Genomic DNA, 19,891 nt, shown 5'->3' with positions numbered 1-19,891 from the left:
CGCAGATACTCCTGCTGCTGAGGGGCACTCAGTGGACCAGGACCTGGTGGTCTGGTGGACCAGGACTTGGAGGTCAGAGAAGATCAGCAGAATTCATCTGATGACACGTTCATGAACACACGTCATTAAATGATCTGTTATTGCTGCATTTTAAACCAAGTGATAACTCATGTTCAATAAAAACATGTATTTTCATTGAAAAATGTTGGAAGATTTAGAAATAAAATAATTGGTTTCTAAATCCACCTGTTATTTCTATTCATGCTTTACTTATGGGCCACAATACTGTCATGTTTTACACTTAACGTATCTTCATCTGGAGACTATATATCAATAACCCATTAACCCTCCAGTGTGTACTGGACCTGGTCTATAAAGTCCAGTTCATCAGCAGGTATCACTGATAGTCAGTCACTGTCTGCTCCAATTTTAGTCTCTTAATTGCATCCCTAGCTAAATTATATGTCGCACATTTATATTTGTAATCAGCAATTGGCTAAACTGCTTCATAGATCCGCCTCTTTTGGGCAGTTTCTCTAGCGCCCCAGCCAGTTGAGACGTGCACAGGCGGAGAGGACGTGCAGGAAAAGCAGATATTTACCGCAAATGTCATATCTTACACATATTACTGTGGGTGATTCCATATTTCAAAAACACAAATATTGACAATTTGTATCGTTTATTCTTATTCTTATTCTTCATTTTATTTTATTTGTTGTGGCTTAAGGTGGGGCGGCACCCTAGCGCCCTCTATTGACCAGCCGCCACTGGTTTAATCTGTGATCTGTCTTCACTCTGGAATGCAACTCCAGTCAGTCAGTCCGATCAGCTGCAGCGTCCAATCACATAACTGATTAACAATGAGGAGGCGTGTCAGCCGTTAAAACACTTCCTGGAAGTCTGTTCTTGTGCGTCCTCGCTCATGGCTCATCGGAGATCACTCCTCACTCCTCCGAGCTATATAACAGCTTTGGGACGGCCGTCAATATGGTGGCGCAGAACAACTTCCGGTTCAAGCGAGGAGCGAGGAAATGACAAATAAGCCAGGCGTTTCCCATCATGCCCTGGGGTCATGTAGTCGGCGGAGAGCAACTACGCAGAGCAAGTCGGGATCAAGTCGGCCACAAATCTAACCAGCATGCATTGTGCGCCGATCGCCCGGTGATCGATTCTGCGCAGACCTGGTTTATCTAAAACGAGCCTATTCTCAATTTGTGTGTCAACTTTGAGCAGCCAATCAGACTCTCAAAGTTTTCATCATCCAATCAGATGGCTCGTTTGTCTCAATTGTGAAATCTCGAGCCGCCATGTTGGATTCTCTCTACCGAGCGCTCAGTTCAAACAGTGACTTGAAAGCTACGAGATCGTAAGTAAATTACTTATTAATTACTATTAAATATGACTGTAAAACAACGTAGAAACTCTTTAGTGTTTAGTGTGAAACCATCAGTTTAAAATATTCCGTTGAAGCTGTGAAGAAGTGACGAACACTGTGTTTTCCACCAAACCTCGTTGTGGAAACTTCTTTTTTAACGTGTCTGTTTCCTGGAATGTGGACGACAAACCTGCTGAGTTTCGTAGAGAAACGTCAAGTAATGGAACTGAAAAGACTATTGTTGCTATAAACGTGTTTTCCTGATGTAGTTCAACGTTTGAGCCGATAAAACGCTAAGAAGACAGTCTGAGTTCTCCACAAGAAACAATCTAAACTATGACACAAAGTGTGATTATTATCAGAAATGTTTGTTCTTCGGTTGAAGATTTCGATTTTGTGTTCGCCGAATTCAAGAGCGGCTCCGTCTGGTTCAGAAAAGTTCTCTCAGTTGATATTAATGATGACGTTTAGTCCAGTTAAGCAGCAGTGTTTGTATAATTCAACAGTTTCGGAATGGAGTTCTGTTGCACACGTTCACTATTGGGTAAATAGGCTGTTAGCCGCGGAATGATCTGTTAGAAATTACATTTTAATGAGTGAAGATAATGCATTAAGATAGCAGACTTCCGGTGAGATTCTTCAAAGTAAAAGTATTTTTTATCGGGCACACAGGACTGTGAGTGAGACATAAAGAGAGAATCTTCAGAGGTGAAGCCAGAACAGTGATGAGTCTCTTCTTCTTCTTCAGATGAGGAGTTGTGTTCTTCTTCTACAGCGCCGTCAACGCCACGCAGAACCACAACCAAGACTGTACCCCCACAGGACAAATGTGAGACCTGCACCGTCTGGTTCTCACTTTGGACCTCCAGCTACTGGATCCTGGAGTCATTCGTGATCTTTATTATCTATTGATGACTTTGTTGACAGATGGTTCAGGTATTTATATTTATTTATTGATGTTTCCTGTGAGGATGAATAAATGTTTATCTTGTTTAAATCTACAGAATAGTTCTGATGTTCTAAGAGAAGAGCCTCACAGAGCATCAGCTCGGTTCACAGATAAAGTTCTCTCTATCGTTGCCCGCGTTTTCATGACGTCAGAGCAAGTCGGACACAAATCTAACCGGCATGCATTGTGCACCGATCACCGGTGACTTATCTTGAACAAGCCTGTTGGCTCCTCAGAATTAACATGCAGTTGAGAAACTGACACAAAGAAGAAAAAGACTTGTGTCAACTCTGAGTAGCCAATCAGACTCTCCAACCTTTTATCATCCAATCAGATGGCTCGTTCGTGTCAACAGTGAAATCTGGAGCCGCCATCTTGGATTCTCTCTACCGAGCGCTCAGTTCAGTTTGTGATTTGAAAGCTACGAGATCGTAAGTTAAATTCTTATTAATTAGTATTAAATATGAATGTTAAACCCTGTAAATTCTGATATCTCTGTCTGACATCAGAACCGTTTATTGCCAAGGACGTTTGCACCAACAAGGAATTTGTCGTGGCGGGTGGTGCGTAACATTTAACAATAAACAAAACAATCAGCAACAGTCAACACAGTGCAGAAAATAGAATCATATTGAAATTTACAATAAAATATGGTGGTACAGAGTCATGAGCCCCTGCTGAGCTGGGGGAGGGGGGCTGGTTGATGGGGCTGTGGGGGATGGAGTCAGGACTGTCCCATTGTCTTTCGAATCTGCAGTAGAACTCGTTCAGCTCGTCTGCTAGGCGGGGGTCATTCATGGAGTGGGGGGGGTTTTAGGCTTGTAGTTGGTGATCTGTCTGAGACCTCTCCAGACAGAAGCAGTCACTTGCTGAGAGCTGGTGTTGCAGTTTCTCAGAGTACAGTCGTTTAGCATCTCTCACCGCCTTACTAAACCTGTATTTTGCCTCTTTATAAAAGTCCTTGTCCCCACTCCTAAATGCCTGATCCTTTTGCAGTCTTAGCTGTCTGAGTTCCGCTGTAAACCAGGGTTTGTCATTATTGTAACAGAAGCTGATGTATGAAGTTACAGCTTCTGTGTATTAATCCAGACTGTTCTGTCTGAGTTGAATCAGAGTTTTACTGCTTTGTACAGCCCTTTGTGAAATAATGGCTTCAGCAACACCATCACGTTACAGCAGAATCTTTCTGTCAAACTTTAACCTCTTAAACCCTAAGCCTATTTTGAGACCTCTGCTCGAAAATGTCATACCCGTACTGAAAGGGGCTTATCTCGCCAACTACAAGGTCTATTTGAATAATTTTCGTCAGAATTTCAGTTTTACGGGATGTATTTGAACCTAACACAGCCTGTGATCGGCCGATTTGCGCAATTCCCACAGATTTCAACCCGGCAGAGTGTGGACAGTGTAGTCATTTGTGCTTTGAGTTGTTTGACCGAATTTTAAGCCAATAAAATAATCGAAAACTGTGATCCGCCCCCATGGGTCAAACCCATTGGCCAAAACTAAAATTATTACTCTTTCCTCATAGAATCTTAGAGAAACTCAGTTGTTCCGAAGCACGGAGGACAGAGAGCAGCTGCAAATGCAGGAAATGGATTAAATTTCTTTCGGGCCGATTTTCTTCCAGAAAAACATCTAAAAGGTACGAAGCGTTTCAATATTTATGCTGTTAGACTGTGTGTTGATCCGCGGTAGAATAATTGTAACTTTTTAACGGTGAAAAGCAGAAATATTCTGACGCTATAGTTCGATGCCGTGTGTTCCGCTGGTGCTTTGTCTGAAAAGTGCCGTAGATCGCGGCTGGGATCGATAACGGTGAACATTGCTCGCCTTCTCCTGGTGAGAAATAGGTGAAATTGAACCTCTTGAGCTCGGGCTCAAGAGGTTTAATGTAATTCTCTGAAGTTATAACGTTACACTATTTATGTCTTTGTGTGAACCAGCTAATGTGGGTGCTGTTTGAACTGTTTAGTTCAGCTCTTGGTTTAGCTGAGATTAACATTGGTACCCGAATGTTACCTTAAACTTTATTACTGCTCGTATTCATTCTTTAAATGTGACCTCTGAAACATTTCAGCTCAGGATGTTTCTGAGTATATCTGAGGTCACACCGGTAGCACGTTTACTAAAACAGGAACCACACAGAGAAGATCGGCAGGAATCAGGATGTTCAGGTCTCACTTGTCTCAGTTAGTCCCAGAGAGAATGTCCCGCCTTCCCGTTGTTTCCTATTCAGTCCCGGATGGACTCTGCAGCTCCAATTGGATGTCCCACTTCACCGTTTTACTTACTGATTGGTTCCACATAGGGGGAGGATCTACGGGTTCTCCTGAGATTCTCCGTAGCTAAACCCTCCCCCCGCCGGGATTGGCTCCCTTAGATTTCCTTCGAATACAGCTGTGATTGGCTGCTTCGAGGAGATTTAGCAGACCACACAAGTTCCCATCACGTCCTTCCTAATGGAGACTGAGAGACAAACGGATCCAGCTGTGAGCAGAAACACTTTAAATGTTTGAATGAGTTAAACTGTGATGCTAGCGACCATCTTATAACATAATACATTAATTTAAAATGTATGCTGTGTCTTACAGCACGATTTATAATCGACTCATAGTTCTCCGGTAGACGTGTCACTACATGATCGCGCGTTTACAATTCCCCTGCTCTGTACCGCGCGCGGCGGTGTTCCGCCCCGATCCGCGCGCACACAAGTGTTCGTGCACGATGCCGTGCACGATTTCACTGCGATTTACGGTTTACAACATTTTCTGGTTTCTTGGTTTCTTAGTTAGCCTCTAAAATGTGTGTATTTGATGAACAAATTCAGTAGTGCAAATCCAGATGAAATCTGGTATAAATATGAACGTTTAATCAACGTCTTCAAATAGTCGGTGAAAAATGTCTTTTCACCTGAAACATGTTCGCTGGGAAACAGAAGATCAGTTATTCTGTACAGCAGTAATGACTGTTATAATTATACATTGTGTCTTTTATTTCCAACTGTGTGGCTGTGATTATTATTATGATCTCCTAATTAGAATACTGCATTATTATATATTACTACTACATGTCCCGTACTGTGTTATCACTGGGCTCATTGGGTCTTCCTACTGTCTCTCTTTCATGATCAGATGGACTACGTACCAAAACTGAGGGTTAGCTACATGCCAAATGACCTGATCCTGAAGGCTTCTCCTGAGGCGGATGCCTTCAGCCATCAGCAGGAGGGAGTCCGATCCCACCGGCCGAAGAACCCTGCATCCACAATGCAGGGCGCCCGGGACCTGGTCATTGCTGGTGGAGGGGACTGCAGCGACACCAAACTGGTTCTCAGCCGGCATGAGATTCAGTTTGGAAAGTACAGAGGGCAGACCTTCCACTGGCTGCTCAGCAACGATGTGGGCTACCTGATTATGATCCTCGCAGCTCATCATCAGGAGCGTGAGTCGGGGGACCTCGACACCAGCCCCATCAAGCAGAACCAGGATGCTCTGTCCCGGTACGCCAGGCTGTTCCCCTGTGTGATGTCTGCTGTCCAGCAGAGCAGGGTGTCTGACGGCTCCTCCTCTGAGGGAGCGCTGGACAGCAGGCGGGTGGGATTCGGGGAGCATACTGGACTCTCGTACCGGGAGTTCTACGAGTCTACAGATCCTGTAGTGCAGAGGTAAGTCATAGAGCGAGTCTTAATCAAAGCGTCACTGTGAGGTGTTTCCTGTTTTCATCTGATGTGGCTTCATCCCTCCACAGCTACAGGATGTGGCTCAGGAGAGCCCGCGTGCAGTCCACGGGCTCAAGCATGGACCACCTGAAGAGGTACGTGATGGGCAGGGACCAGAAGGGTAAAGCAGCCTCCTCACCTTCTGCTCCACCAACCTCCACAGCTACCGCCTCCTCATCTTCCTCGCGGCCGTCCATTTCTTCAGGTGATGACAGCAGAATCACGTTTCATGTAACAAGCACAAGCTATTTCCTGTTCACCTGTCAGGATTCAGTAAGAAAAGCATGAGCGTAAAGGAGTTGTTTTTCTTTTTACAATCATGTCTGTAGCTCCTGATGAACCAGTGGTCTCTGCTCCAGCGGTCCCTGCGACAGCATCTGGCCCTCTCCCAGCTGATGTCAGTCCTCTGATTAGAATCTAAACACACATATTGTAGATGTGATATTGCAAGCTGTAATCTTTTTGCCAATGGTTGTTTTTATATTTATCTGTGTGTTCCAGGTTCCTCTCCCAGAGAGCTGGAGGAGCACGCTGCCCAGTGTGCAGCATGAGTGGGTGAGCCGGGCTCTGTTCACCAGGGACCAGAGTGGGAAGCCCACCCTCAACACTGAACTGCAGTCCTGGAACTATCCTCCTGGACCCCGCCAGCTGTACTACCAGCCACCGGCCTCCTTCGACGCCTTCTTCCAGCGGCCGTTCTTCCTGTGGGTGCCCTACAGGATGTGGCAGTGCACTATCAGTTGCCCCGTCTGTGCCCACAGGATGACCGGATGTGGCCTGTACAAGACCGTTCGCAAGGTCTTGGACAGCGATGGGTGGTATTTTATGGGCACAGAGTATCTCGATTGTCGCGGCTGTGGGAAGAAGTTGGCATCGTGGTCGAGGAGCATTCTGTCCCAGCTGGATGAGGAGTACAGGAGGATGTTCCCAGCAGTGCTCACCTACAGGTATATCAAAGACTCAAAAATATCAAAAACTTTGAAGGAGACTTTGAACTCTGGGGGGTTGAGGAGGGAGGAGCCTGAGAGTTTAACTGACCAGTTCTTTGTCATTCTCTTTCTGTCCACTATCTCATTGTATCTGCTCTGCAGGCTATCATGTGATAAGAGGGTCCTGGTGCAGATGAGGGGACGGTCTCTCAGCAACAGTGCCATCCGTCTGCGCTCCTGCCTGGTGGAGCAGCACACGGCGGCCTGGATGAACAGTTGCATCCGCTTCATGTCAACCTTCAAGAAGTTCATGATGCCGGGTTTGACTGTTCCTCCTCCTCCAGACCTGCCAGAGATGGACCTGGTCCCCACCAGGCAGTGGATCCTCTCCGCCTTCGCCACCGACAGCTTCACCCGTCTGGAGGAGATGAGAGCCAAGGTGACCTCCGTCTTTGGCTCCATCCTAAAAATGGACTCCACCAAGAAGGTAGAATTGTATTTAGCTTTTACATGGTCTTATATGTTTCTATTTTAGAATAGATTCCCAGTTTCCCCACAGGGATCAATACAGTAATTGTGATTCTGATTGTGTAGATCACCAGGAAGCTGTCCGGTCACGCTGCAGGGACGATCCAGTGGGTGACCAACGTGGGCAACGAGCACGGGCAGGTGCTCATGTCAGTCCTCACTGTGGCCGAGGGTTATGGGCTGCAGCAAATGACCTCCGGGCTGGTCAGGCGGTACCAGCAGGCGAAGGAGGAGCCACCTCTGGTCCTCTATGTGGACAGGGACTGCTGCTCAATCACTGGGGGTTCAGCAGCTGCCGCTCTGTTCCCAGAGTGGACCCAGCTAGTGGTCAGGCTGGACATAGGGCATTTTATGAGGAGATTGGCGGCAATGGTCACCACCAAAAGCCACCCCCTCTATGCCCACTTTATGCAACGCCTCTCTGCCTCCATCTTCGCCTGGGACCAGGAGGACATCGCCCTGCTGAAGAGAGCCAAGGAGGCAGAGGGGCCCGGGGCCTGGAGCAGGGTCTCCCTCAAGGAGATGGCTCAGCACTGTCGCCGCCACACGCTTGGGGCACAGGAGACCGAGCGTCTCATTGAAGAGACCCTGGACCACTTCAAGTCGGCCAGAGACGGCATGGCTATCCTGCTGCTGGACCAGGAGAGGGTGGAGGGCATCTGGAGCACCCTGCGCCGCCACCTCCAGTGCATCCAGGATCCACCGGGGCTGCAGCTGTACACCAGGACGGGCCAGCTGACCAGGGGAGGGGTCAGTCTGCCGGTGTACCGCTGTTCCCGCGGCTCCACCTCCTTGGAGTCATTCCACCTCCACCTAAACGGGTTCATCCCTGGTAAGTGTCTGAAGCCTGAACACACAAGTTAACCTTCACTGCGAGTCCGTTGATTCTTGCCTCACACCTCTCTGTGTAATGTTCCAGGCGCCAGTGCCAGTGCCATGCAGTTCCAGCTCTACTTGCTGGAGGGCCTGACGAGGTGGAACGAGGCCCACAGACGTGCCTCGGTGGAGAGGGGGGACAGCCAGGACTTGGACACTATCAACCAGCTGGCCCAAAGCCTGTACGGGAGGAGGCTGGTTGACAGTTGCACTCGGATACGGGAGCACAAAGGTAACTGCTGAGGGAGGGAGAGAAATTCAGAAAGCTGTCCGTGTGTTTGACTCTGTTCATAATTTGGTTTTATTATGTTCTGTGCTGCCACAGGGGAGTTGATAGGGCTCAACTACCTGTTCTCCCAGACCGGCCGGGTGCTGCAGGAGCTGCCAGACGATCCCGACGTCCCAGAGGGAGAGGAGGAGGAGGAGGAGGAGGACAATGAGGACGACTTCGTGGAGCAGGAGGAAGGGGTTGATGAGGGCTTTCAGGAATTCCTGTTTGATACAGAGTTCCTGTCAGACACCTCACAGCCCCGACAGCCTGAGAAGTCCGAGCCGGCCAACCTCCAGGACACCGCCGAGCAGGTACGTGATCATTTCACTTTTTTACATCAGCTCCGTCTCCTCCGTCAAAGCCACAGGACGAACACATTACTGTTTTCATCTGCCCTCTGTAGGAGTGCGTGGACCCTGATGGCTCCCCGGGGTACCAGCATGTCCTGAACCTGGCCGAGTATCTAGTGGAGCTGCGGGTGGCGGGCCGAGTTACAGTGGTGCGTGAGGCGCAGATCTTGGCCTTGTGGGAGAAACTCTCAGAGGGAGACAAGGACCCTGTTAACTATTCCCCACGTTACAGGGACCAGCTCACCCAGGGGAGGTTCAGTGGCCCCTTCACGCGGCCTGACGCCAACAGGCTGGTGGAGGCTATCTGTATCCTGCTGTGTAGGATCCATCATCAGAGCCGCTCTCTGGCAGGAGCGCGGATTAGCCGCTGGTCTCTGATCCTCAGGAGCTACTGCACCATCAGAGACGGCGTGCTGGGAAATCCAACCCTCCGAGCCAAGCTGTGTCTCTTTGAGATAAACCAGAGGATGCTCATACAGTGGTGAGTATCCAAACTAAACTTTACAGCGCTGGTATAAAGTACAGTTATGTCTTCAAGGTGCTTAGATTTTACTCTTAAAAAACCTTTATGATCTCCAGGTTCAACTGGAGGAAGGAGAGCCAGGGGGGTTATGTCCTCCAGGCCCATGTGCCACCAGACCCCGTGCCGCCCGCCAGAGAGAGGCCTCCCCTGGACCAGCCCCTACCAGGTGTCTCCGACCAGCCGGGCCCCTCCCAGGCCCCAGACCTACCAGCTGCTGCTGGTCCCACTACTGAGGCTGAACCTGCCAATGCTGCTCCTTCACCTCCTCAGTTACCAAAGACAACGTTGTGGAAGCGGAGAAAGCTTGAAAAGAAGAGGCAGGAGGCAGAGAGACGGGGTCAGGACTTCAAAATAAAGGCGCCCTTCGCCTGCGTCTGCAGCCTCTGTCGTCAGCCAAAGACCAAACACTTTGGTCACAGCCGCTTCTTCAACAAGAAGTCCAGAACCATGTTCCACTTCTGTCAAAACTCCTCGGGGGGCAGAAGTGTGGAGGACTGGCTGAAGGAGAAGAGACGGGAGGAGGGGGACGGAGGAGGAAATTCATACAAAATTCTAAATGGCAGACTTCAGGTTGGGTTTAGAGCATAGCCTCAAGAGACTGTTTTTTGTGATACACGTGGTTACCAAAATGTATACATCTAGACCAGGGTTATGTAATTAATGTTCAACTGGGTCCATTTAGAGAGAATTTCCTCATCAAAGCTCCAGAACATCACAATAATGTCTGACTTGTTCTATGATTTAGTTCCATATTGAAGTAGCCAACAGTTGTATTAACGTCTGTATGTAATCAACAACTGACTGACATTTCAAATATATAATGTGCGTGAATCTGACTCGAGTCGGGAAGTTTATCAGAATACACATTTGATTGGCTGAGTAGTATCACGTGATGTCATTAACAACGCATGTAATTGGTCGGTGTGTTTCCTGGACCCCTGAACGAGTACCATAAAGGCTGGAAAAGCTCTCCGTCAACAATTTATTAATTCTCAATTATCTATCAGGCCCTGGTTTAGGTTATACCTCCAAAAGGGTTTTTTGTACGTCCCATCATGTTTATTATAGAAACCAAATTTCATACAGCGAGCTGAAATGTACCGTTGGGGACATCCAGTCATGAACGTCCAGTTCTGCAGTTGTTTAACACTACTTGACGTTTCTATCTTTCAGAAGATGATGATGATGATGATGATGATGATGATGATGATGATGATGATGATGATGATGTCGTCATCAGAAGAGTGTCTGTAGTTCAATGTCTCCTCTGAGCTGAAGAAATATGAAGTGAAGTTTGAGTTGGTTCATATCTTTAACAATAGAAATGTGTTTATAGTTCTCTTCATGAGTACAAATAAAGATGCTGGTTTAGAGAATATAGAAGTTTAAACTAACTTGCGACTACAGATGAAAAATACCCTCTTGGCAAACTCTGGTGCTTTTACAGAAATGTTTTTATTTATGCACTGTCCCTTATCAAATAAACCAATAAAATGAATAAACGTACCTCGGTGGAGAGGGGTGGGCACTATCAACAGTTGCACTCGGATACGGGAGTACACGGTAACTGCTGAGGGAGGGAGAGAAGCTCAGAAATCTGTCGTATGTTTGACTGTGTTCACAATTTGGTTTTATTATGTTCTGTGCTGCCACAGGGGAGTTGATAGGGGTCAACTACCTGTTCTCCCAGACCGTCCGGGTGCTGCAGGAGCTGCCGGACGTCCCAGAGGGAGAGGAGGAGGACGAGGACTTCGTAGAGCAGGAGGAAGGGGTTGATGAGGGCTTTCAGGAATTCCTGTTTGATATAGAGTTCCTGTCAACAAGAAGTCCAGCACTATGTTTCACTTCTGTCAAAGCGCCTCAGGTGGCAGAAGTGTGGAGGACTGGCTGGAGGAGGGGGATGATAACTGGTATCAGCCGTTATACTAGCTGATTGGTTGATTTCGGCATGAGGCACCTCAGATGTACTATACACTCATAGCACTCGCTGCCATCTTCTCCGTTACCTCCACTCTGTCAGTAACGGTAACGGATTTTAAGGAACATTTGAAAAAAGATATGCTCAGTATTCTTCTTTTTTCTTTTACGGTCTGAGCATTATTTAATATTCCGTTTTAGTGGTTTAGTAATGTTAGAAAAGAACCAGGACCAAACTAAGAGTTTTTTAATATCAGTTCAACAAGGTTTACATTAAAAAAAGGAGTCTTATCCAATGAGCTGACGTTAGTTCATGAAGTTAACGGTACAGTACCGGAGTAATGCATTACTGCAATGAGACGGCATTCATTAATATTGTGTATGAAAAACTTTGCCGCTTTAATTAAGTGGGATGTTAAGAGTGTGTGAGATCTTTTCTTGTTCACGCTCAGAACATCCGTTTGTCTTTTGGATAAATGGGGTGTCACTTCAGCAACACACTGATGTGTTAAAATAAATGTATTTTTATATAAATGCATTTATATCATTTATCAGCACCACTGGTCTAAATATAATAAAGTTCTGGTTAAATCAGAGCTGTGAGGTTTAATGTGACTGTTAATCTGAAATCAAATTAAAGAGTGTTGACGGTATCAATATCTTTTGAAATGAGAATCATCTTCTTGATCAGCTTGTAACTGCTTCATATTACTGTAACTTACATTTAAATCCATGGATCGTGGTTATACCTTTGCCGTTGTCCCATCTATTACTATTACTGCTACCATTAATACTACTATTATCATTATAGGGTTTTTTGGGGGGAGTTTTTTCCTGTGTGAGGGTCAAAGGACACCGTGTACAGATTGTAAATCCCTCTGAAACAAATTTGTGATTTTGGGCTATAGAGATAAATTAAATAAAATGTTTGTTTTCTTCCCTGACAGCTTACAGTCATGACAACAACAACAACTTACATCTTCCATGTTCTTGTCAGGTTGGTAATCCATTTCTGAAACCTAAGTTTGTGTTAATGCCCGGGTCCACTGAGCTGCAGCTTCAGGCCAGCTCTGAAGCAGCTCGGGTGGCTATTGACAACCGGCAGGAGGCCAGTCAGCCCCTCGCCCTCCTGTCGCGGAACAGGGCAGAGGCGTTGGTGCGGGTCAAAGCCCTGGGCGGGACCCGTCTGACCACCAACTGATCCTCTGACAGATTAAGGTCCTGTATGGCAAGTACTGGGGCCAGATGTTTCAGTGGCTGTTGACCAACGACGTCGGCTACTCAGCCAAGTTGCTGGCTGACCACGAGGCAGAGCGTGAGGGGGAGAGACCCTCAGAGAGTACGCCCGTCTCTTCCCAGCTGTTTTGGCACAGCTGCGGCGGACGACCGGCTCGTGGGCTTCGGTACCTACAGTACAGGGAGTTCTTTAAGACTGTGGATGGAGACATCATTACAAGCCATGTAGACATAGTACTAATGAAACAGAACACTCAGTGTTAAAACATCTGGTCTCATAGGTACTGCAAGAAGAAGGTAGCTGGCTGGTCAGAGTGCGTCAGGAAGCAGCTGGACTTCCACCACCAGCAGCTCTTGAACATGATGATGTAGGACACATTGATGTTTAAAGGAAATGTGTTTCTTAAAAGGTCTCGTTGTTGAGCTGTCAAACTGTTGTGCTGCAGGCTCTCGTGTGACAGGAAGGTGCTGGCTCAGCTGAAGGGGCGCACACCGGCTGGAACTTCGAGGTCGCCGGTGTGCAGATGCCTCCTCCAGAGATGGAGCCTGTACCCAGCAGAGGCTGGCTGCTGGCCACCTACGCCAGGGAGTCCGAGACCAGGATCAAGGAGCTGAGGGCAAAGGTGACTTCCACCTTTGGCTCCATCCTGAAGATGGACTCCACCAAGAAGGTGAGAAGATGAGTCTGACACGTTCATGTAGCTGATGTGTGACGCTGCTGGTTCCAGAGCTGCACTTTTACTGAGGAATAAAACACACCTGTCCTCTGCAGGTGACCAAGAAACTGTCCGGGGCGGATGCTGGTATCGCTCTGTGGATGACCAGCGTGAGAAATTAGCTGGGGGCAGGTCCTGATGTCTGTTGTGGTGGAAATGTATTATACCCGCTAAACCTCTTTTAAAGGTTTAAAGGAATACTATGAAGCAGAACTTGTCTTTGTAAGATGTATTCTCTGCGCAGAGAAGGTTCATTTGTTGTACAGAGTGCAGGCAATCTGCATGAGAAAAGATCAACTCATTCACTCATGAGTTGGATATTTAAGCACACATAAAAACAAGAGGGGGTTGAGGGAACTTCCTCTTTGCACCCTTCCCTTTGACATAGAGATTAGACGGTTAAACATCGGTTAGAAAGGGCAAGAGAAGGTCACAGGTGCAGAAGTGTCTGATACACTTCCTTTGCAAAACAGGAAGGTGCTTCGAATGAGAAATGGTTGTTTCATTTAACAAAGTTACTCAGTTACTTGAAAACTTAGCGGAGGCAACGAAAGGGACTGAGCACCGAAACTGTCAAGCAGTATCATATCTGTCAGAGCAATATCACAAAACTAGAAATAAGTATAAACATTTTTCCCGTTACACTGTCCTGGCGGCCGCTGAGGGCTACAGGCTGAGGGACATGGCCTGCAGGAGCAGTACCAGCGAGCAGTGAAGGAGCTCCACATGTCCTCTGTGGACGGGGACTGCTGCAGGAGGGACAGAGGAACCTGTGCAGCAGCAACTCTGTTCCCTGAGTGGCCACACCTGTCCATCAGGCTGGACATCTGGCACTTTATGTGCAGACTGGCGCCAGGTGTGAGCTCAGAGTGCCATATCTCTGTCTGACATCAGTCTCTCTGAGTTACAGCCCTTTGTAAGTAATCAAAGAAAATCGATCATAGAACATAGATCATAGTACATAGTGGGGTAGAAAAACGATTTAATAGTACAGAGTGAGTCCTAGAACACTGACATAAGGAACATTGAGAAAATAAATTTAGTTTTTGGAGTATTTATTAAACATAGTTCATATATCAAAGATCATAGAACAATCTAAGTTTTATCTCACTGCACAAAAAGGGTCAAACACGGTCTGACAATAAAAACAGGTAAATAATCACAGTGCAAAAGTACCAGCACACCCCCGAAACGAACAGACGACTTAACACCACCATCCTTCTGCAACACGGGCTCCCACACACGCTCACCGGGCCGGCTCTTATGAATGAGCACATACTCATCAGCTATGTGGCAACACGACTGGGCAGAGAGTTCGTAAACTGTTCCATGATAACCAAATGGCCCAAACTCTCAAAATCATTAACGTCAGAAGACTACACCAACGATTTACATTTATTGTCAGCTCCCTCGCAAACTCCATATGAGACTGGTTGACCCTTTTTTCCCCGGTCCTAAAACGCTGGCAACATGCTTCAGGGACCAGTACAGCAGCCTTGACTGATTTATAAGTTCGATCATTACCTAAAGCCGCATATGCCTCCTGTGCTTGTCCTGGCAACACACACACTGCTACAACAAGGTTTGCACAGAGTCTGACTAATTTCTTGCCTGTGCAATCTGCTCAAACAGTGAGAAAGAAACGTCCGGATCCTTCTCGTTAAACTTAGGAAAGAGATGCAAATTACTCACAATATCGGGAGACCGCGATGATGACCTTTCTTCCATGCGCAAAACATCCCCAGAAAGCGTACCCTCTCTGACTAAACATAACTTTGCATTCTGCAACGCTATCTTTTCCTGCTCAATTTCATGCCGCAACTGCTTAATTGCCACTTCTATGAATTCTGGATGACCGCCAGAGTTCTTGGTCACTCGGAATCTCGTGAACTTGCGAGAAGATTCCGTACTGATATCTTTTTCTGGCGGACTAGAACTGTCCCCCCCACCAATTCACCTTACCCTAAACTTAACCAGTTAACCCCCGTAACCAAACGTAACCCCCCTTTTTTTAACCTAACCGTAACCAGTTGTTTCACTATTACCTAACCCTAATGATTGTATTTGTTTTGTAGAGGAAGCTTTCCCAAACACCACCTTCTCCTAACCCCAACAGATTTTCTGTATTTAGCTTTTTAAGGCCCTCCGTGTTACTTTTCTTGCGGTAATTTTAGAAATTACCATAAATATGTGATACTCTGGACCAATCAGAACCTGACAAAGGATAGTCCAGCCCCAAACATGATTTAAATCCAATTGACGGACAGGTAGCCGACACAATGAACTATTTAACATTCATATGACGTGGGTGACATATTCAGCCTCTGGAACAACACAGAACAGGTTCTTCATACATTTTTCAGAAACTCAATTCACATCACCCCAGAATCAAACTCAAACACACAGAAACACACGGTCGAGTTCCTTGAGACAGGTCTTCTCCAGCAACCAGAAAAAAACACTGGCCACCAAAGTATATTTCAAGACACTGACCGCCACACACTCCTTCACAAGTCCAGCTATCACCCCAAGCACACGTACTGAGGTCTCATCAAGTCAGCTAATCCGCTTCCACAGAATCTGCAACTTCCCGGAGCATGTGGAGGAAGCCACCAGCACCCTCTTTGGTGCATTAGGGGGTACTTGAAGCGCTTCCTTAGAAGTATTAAGGAGGAGGTCAGCTGTTCACCTTCAACAGCAACAATGTACTCTAACTGTATCAACAGTTTTTTTAAAACAACTTCCAGGGGGCAAGGGAGGGCTGCAACACTTTGAAGGGTTATATATTATATATACGTAAATATATAATATTCAGTACAATATAAAACACACACACATATATATATATATATATATATATATATATATATATACACACACACAAACATATATATACACACACACTACTGTTCAAAAGTTTGGGGTCACTTAGAAATGTCCTTATTTCTCAAAGAAAAGCACTGTTTCTTTCAATGAAGATAACATTAAATTAATCAGAAATACACTCTATACATTGTTAATGTGGTTAATGACTATTCTAGGTGGAAACGTCTGGTTTTTAATGAAATATCTACATCGGTGTATAGAGGCCCATTTCCAGCAACTATCACTCCAGTGTTCTAATCGCCTTAGAAGACTAACTGATGATTAGAAAACCCTTGAAAACAGTTATGCTGGTGAGAGAAGCTATAAAACTGGCCTTCCTTTGAGCTAGTTGAGTATCTGGAGCATCACATTTGTGGGTTCGATTATACTCTCAATAATGGCCAGAAAAAGAGAACTTTCATGTGAAACTCGCCAGTCTATTCTTGTTCTTAGAAATGAAGCTATTCCATGCGAGAAATTGCGAAGAAACTGAAAATTGACACGAAATTGTCTGGGTGACCCCAAACTTTTGAACGGTAGTGTGTGTGTATATATATATATATATATATATATATATATATATATATATATATATATATTTATTGAGATGCCCTATGGACCTTGTTTGTTGGGGAAACCAATAAGGAGGTAAAGATCAGGAGAAGTAAACATGAAGTGTAATATATACACACGCCGATATTGCCGGTTGTAACTAAGCATGTATTTTCAAGGTACACCACATGCTCTGTGTTTCACTGTGAGAGAGAGACATGTAGAGAATACAATGGTTGTATTGCCTTGTTTAATTACCATTGCAACAGGAAATGAATCAATGAATGACTGAAAGAATGGTTTTAAAAATGTATTATCAATGTATCATGCATAACTACACCCAACCCACTGACAAGTAACCACTTGGGCTTAGTGAGAGAGAGACAGACAGGAGATCTAACAATGCCTTTGACTGAATATCTCCAAGTCTCGTGTGTGTGTGTGTGTGTGTGTGTGTGTGTGTGTGTGTGTGTGTGTGTGTGTGTGTGTGTGTGTGTGTGTGTGTGTGTGTGTGTGTGTGTGTGTGTGTGTGTGTGTGTGTGTGTGTGTGTGGAAAGAAAGACAGACCGACAGAGAGAGAGAGAGAGAGACTGTGCGTGTGTGTAACTGGTTGCCTCTCGCACCTGGTTGGAGAGGTAGACTGATTAAGAAACGTTACAGTAAACAGTGATTTTGAACCAAACTCCTGCCTCCTTTTAACAAAAAGCAGGAGTCTGAGTGCCAAAATATGGGTACCGTGAGAAAGATAAGACTGTCGAATGCGGTAATGTGGTTTTTTTTGTTTGTGGCGTTAAAAATGTGAGCTCCAGAGCATTATACAAAACTGGTACCGTCTGCTTTCTTTGAGAAATGAGTGGTCAGATTTAACATGGAGTCTAATGGAGCAGTTGGTTGGAGTTCATGTCGCTCTGCGGCTCTTTGAGCCAAATGTGCAAGTCTGTTGGATTCCAATGACATCTGTGTGAGACAGCACAACATTTCCAAGCTTTTGGGCCAAAAATGGTGTATAAAGAGTAAAGAGTGGGACCTTGAACATTTTGTTTGGAAAAATCACAGAATATTGTCATGCTCCGCTCCACTCTGTTCAGTTATGCCCTCACTCTAGCGCTGAACATTCCGTGCAATACACACCCATTATAAAATCTGAAACGGACCCCAAATTTTCCTGAAACTTAATCTGAGACTTCATGAAAGCTATCAAAATGCCCATTTGGCTCAATACAGTCCAGCGTTTTGTCTACGTCTTAAACTTCTAATTATTTTTCTACGTTAAACTCTCTACATCAACATGGGTCCAAAGTTAAGTGTTTTTAGCTCTCTTTACAGCCTTGTTGCACCTCAGCCGCCGCTGAATAATATTCAGCGGCGGCTGGTGGAAAATGTTCTAGGTAGGGCTGTGCCACATCCAATCAATTTCTGCAAACATCCCAGTATGATTTAATGCAAAAAAAATTAAGGTATCAAACACGCATTACTACTTTGCAGTTAAATATTTAAAAATCCGCACAAGTACGCACCATCCGTTTGTTATGGCGAGAAACGATTGGAGAGTGATGAGTTGCATGCCTGTTTCATTCAGCCCTGTAAAAAAAGAAGCGCACACAGATTACATATTGTTTGATTTTGAGACTATCATAATGGCAAGTGTTGAGGCTGAAACTGGTGGAGGAAGCGCAAGGCCGCTGCTGTGTTTACTTCTTTCTGCGCAGGCGCATCATTAAGTAACTCGATCCGGTCCAAATTCAAAACAGTATTTAATTAAACAATGACGACTGTAAACTGATGATGACAATTATAATCTATAATACACTATCGATAGTATGCATCTCGAGAGCAGAGACCACGTGCAACTCCCCTCACAGGCCCGACCAAGTCGGATCCTGCAAAGCGAACTACCATGGCCTGGCGCACGTCCTCGCAAACAGTCCTTTTATGTCCTTTGATGGTCGGAAAGTGTCCGGAATCTGTCGTAAAACACAAAGGCCGTCTTCTGGGGTCAGTGATTGGCTTCCAATCGCTCTGACGCCTCCTTCATCGATCCGCTGCTCATCTCAATGGCTGGACCCCTTGTGACATCACCTCTGACATCACCTCTGACCTGGGACCGCATGGTCTTACCCAGGAGTGCTCTCTGCTGTTTTATGACCGTCTGCTTCCCTCCGTCGTCTCCGGTTCTCCTCCTCCTTCCTTGGCCATTTGTCCAGCACCTCTGTGTCCCCTTTGATGTCTCTGCCTCATGGCTCAGAACCCCCATAACGATGTGACTGTACTTTGGTTCAACACTTCCAATGATTATGTTAAAAGACTCCTACAAGTAAACTTATTGCAAACATATAATATCTTCTATAAGTAAACATCCTGTAAACCTATATTACATTCCATAAGTAAATATATTGTGACTCTTAACATAATTTACATTCTCATCATTGTGACAATTTCATTCACCACTAGGGGTGCTATAAATTCTACTAAATAATGCTTTTAATTCTTAAATTCTCCACACAAGCATGAAGCAAATGTATGTGCTATGGACTTTGAGGGAAACCAGTTTTGTTTCAATACACTGAAATGTGTGATTGCTTTTGTTAAGCAGTACAGACTGCATGCATTCCCTGCGCGCAACGCGTCCAGATTTGACAATTATATACGAAGACTCTTATCAGACTGGTTGCTGATAAAAAGTCACAATTTCAAAGAAGACTGTAAATCAGACAGGATGATTTTTATTACCACTACTAGACATGGCCGTTCCTTTTATATAGTTAGTCTTATAAATAGTGGGAAGTGAAATGGAGCACACGTAAAAAATAGGGTTTTGGTACTGTGGCGGGGCTTGAGGGGGAAAATGAGGGAAACAACAATGCCACCTGGGGAATTACACCCCAGGATTATAAGCTTAACAACCTTAAGATATTATTTTTAGAATTGTTAAGGCACAGATTAGTTATTCAAATTAGACAAGAGACTTGTTTCGTAAAAATGAACTAAAGGATTTATTTAAGGAATCAAAGAAAATAATCAAATGTGGGGGAGCTGCGGGGGAGGAGAGAATGTTAATGGTCAAATGAAAATTACTGGAACCA

At 45.5% G+C, this 19,891-nt stretch overlaps 1 protein-coding gene across 4 annotated transcripts; it reads left to right on the top strand.

Annotated features, from left to right (window-relative positions):
- Window positions 1-1,302: 1,302 nt before the first annotated feature.
- LOC306708646 (uncharacterized protein) lies at window positions 1,303-11,005 on the top strand. Of its 4 annotated transcripts, XM_079176521.1 has the most exons (14): window positions 1,303-1,366; window positions 2,124-2,311; window positions 2,659-2,755; window positions 3,856-3,969; window positions 5,459-5,991; window positions 6,075-6,250; window positions 6,375-6,442; window positions 6,547-6,992; window positions 7,137-7,461; window positions 7,569-8,334; window positions 8,422-8,610; window positions 8,704-8,960; window positions 9,053-9,480; window positions 9,579-11,005. In XM_079176521.1, exons 5-14 carry the CDS (start codon window positions 5,459-5,461, stop codon window positions 10,108-10,110), a joined length of 3,720 nt encoding a protein of 1,239 aa, XP_079032647.1. In that variant the 5' UTR covers window positions 1,303-1,366; window positions 2,124-2,311; window positions 2,659-2,755; window positions 3,856-3,969; the 3' UTR covers window positions 10,111-11,005. The 4 variants fall into 4 exon arrangements, with proteins under 4 accessions (XP_079032647.1, XP_079032648.1, XP_079032646.1 ...); XM_079176522.1 differs by lacking the exon at window positions 3,856-3,969; XM_079176520.1 differs by lacking the exons at window positions 2,659-2,755; window positions 3,856-3,969.
- Window positions 11,006-19,891: the final 8,886 nt, after the last annotated feature.

The sequence above is a fragment of the Pholis gunnellus genome, assembly GCF_910591455.1.
Source record: "Pholis gunnellus genome assembly, chromosome: 16".
Taxonomy (NCBI): Eukaryota; Metazoa; Chordata; class Actinopteri; order Perciformes; family Pholidae; genus Pholis; species Pholis gunnellus.
The sequence above is the reverse complement of the archived record's forward strand: the minus strand, read 5'-3'. Positions and strand labels throughout refer to the sequence as shown.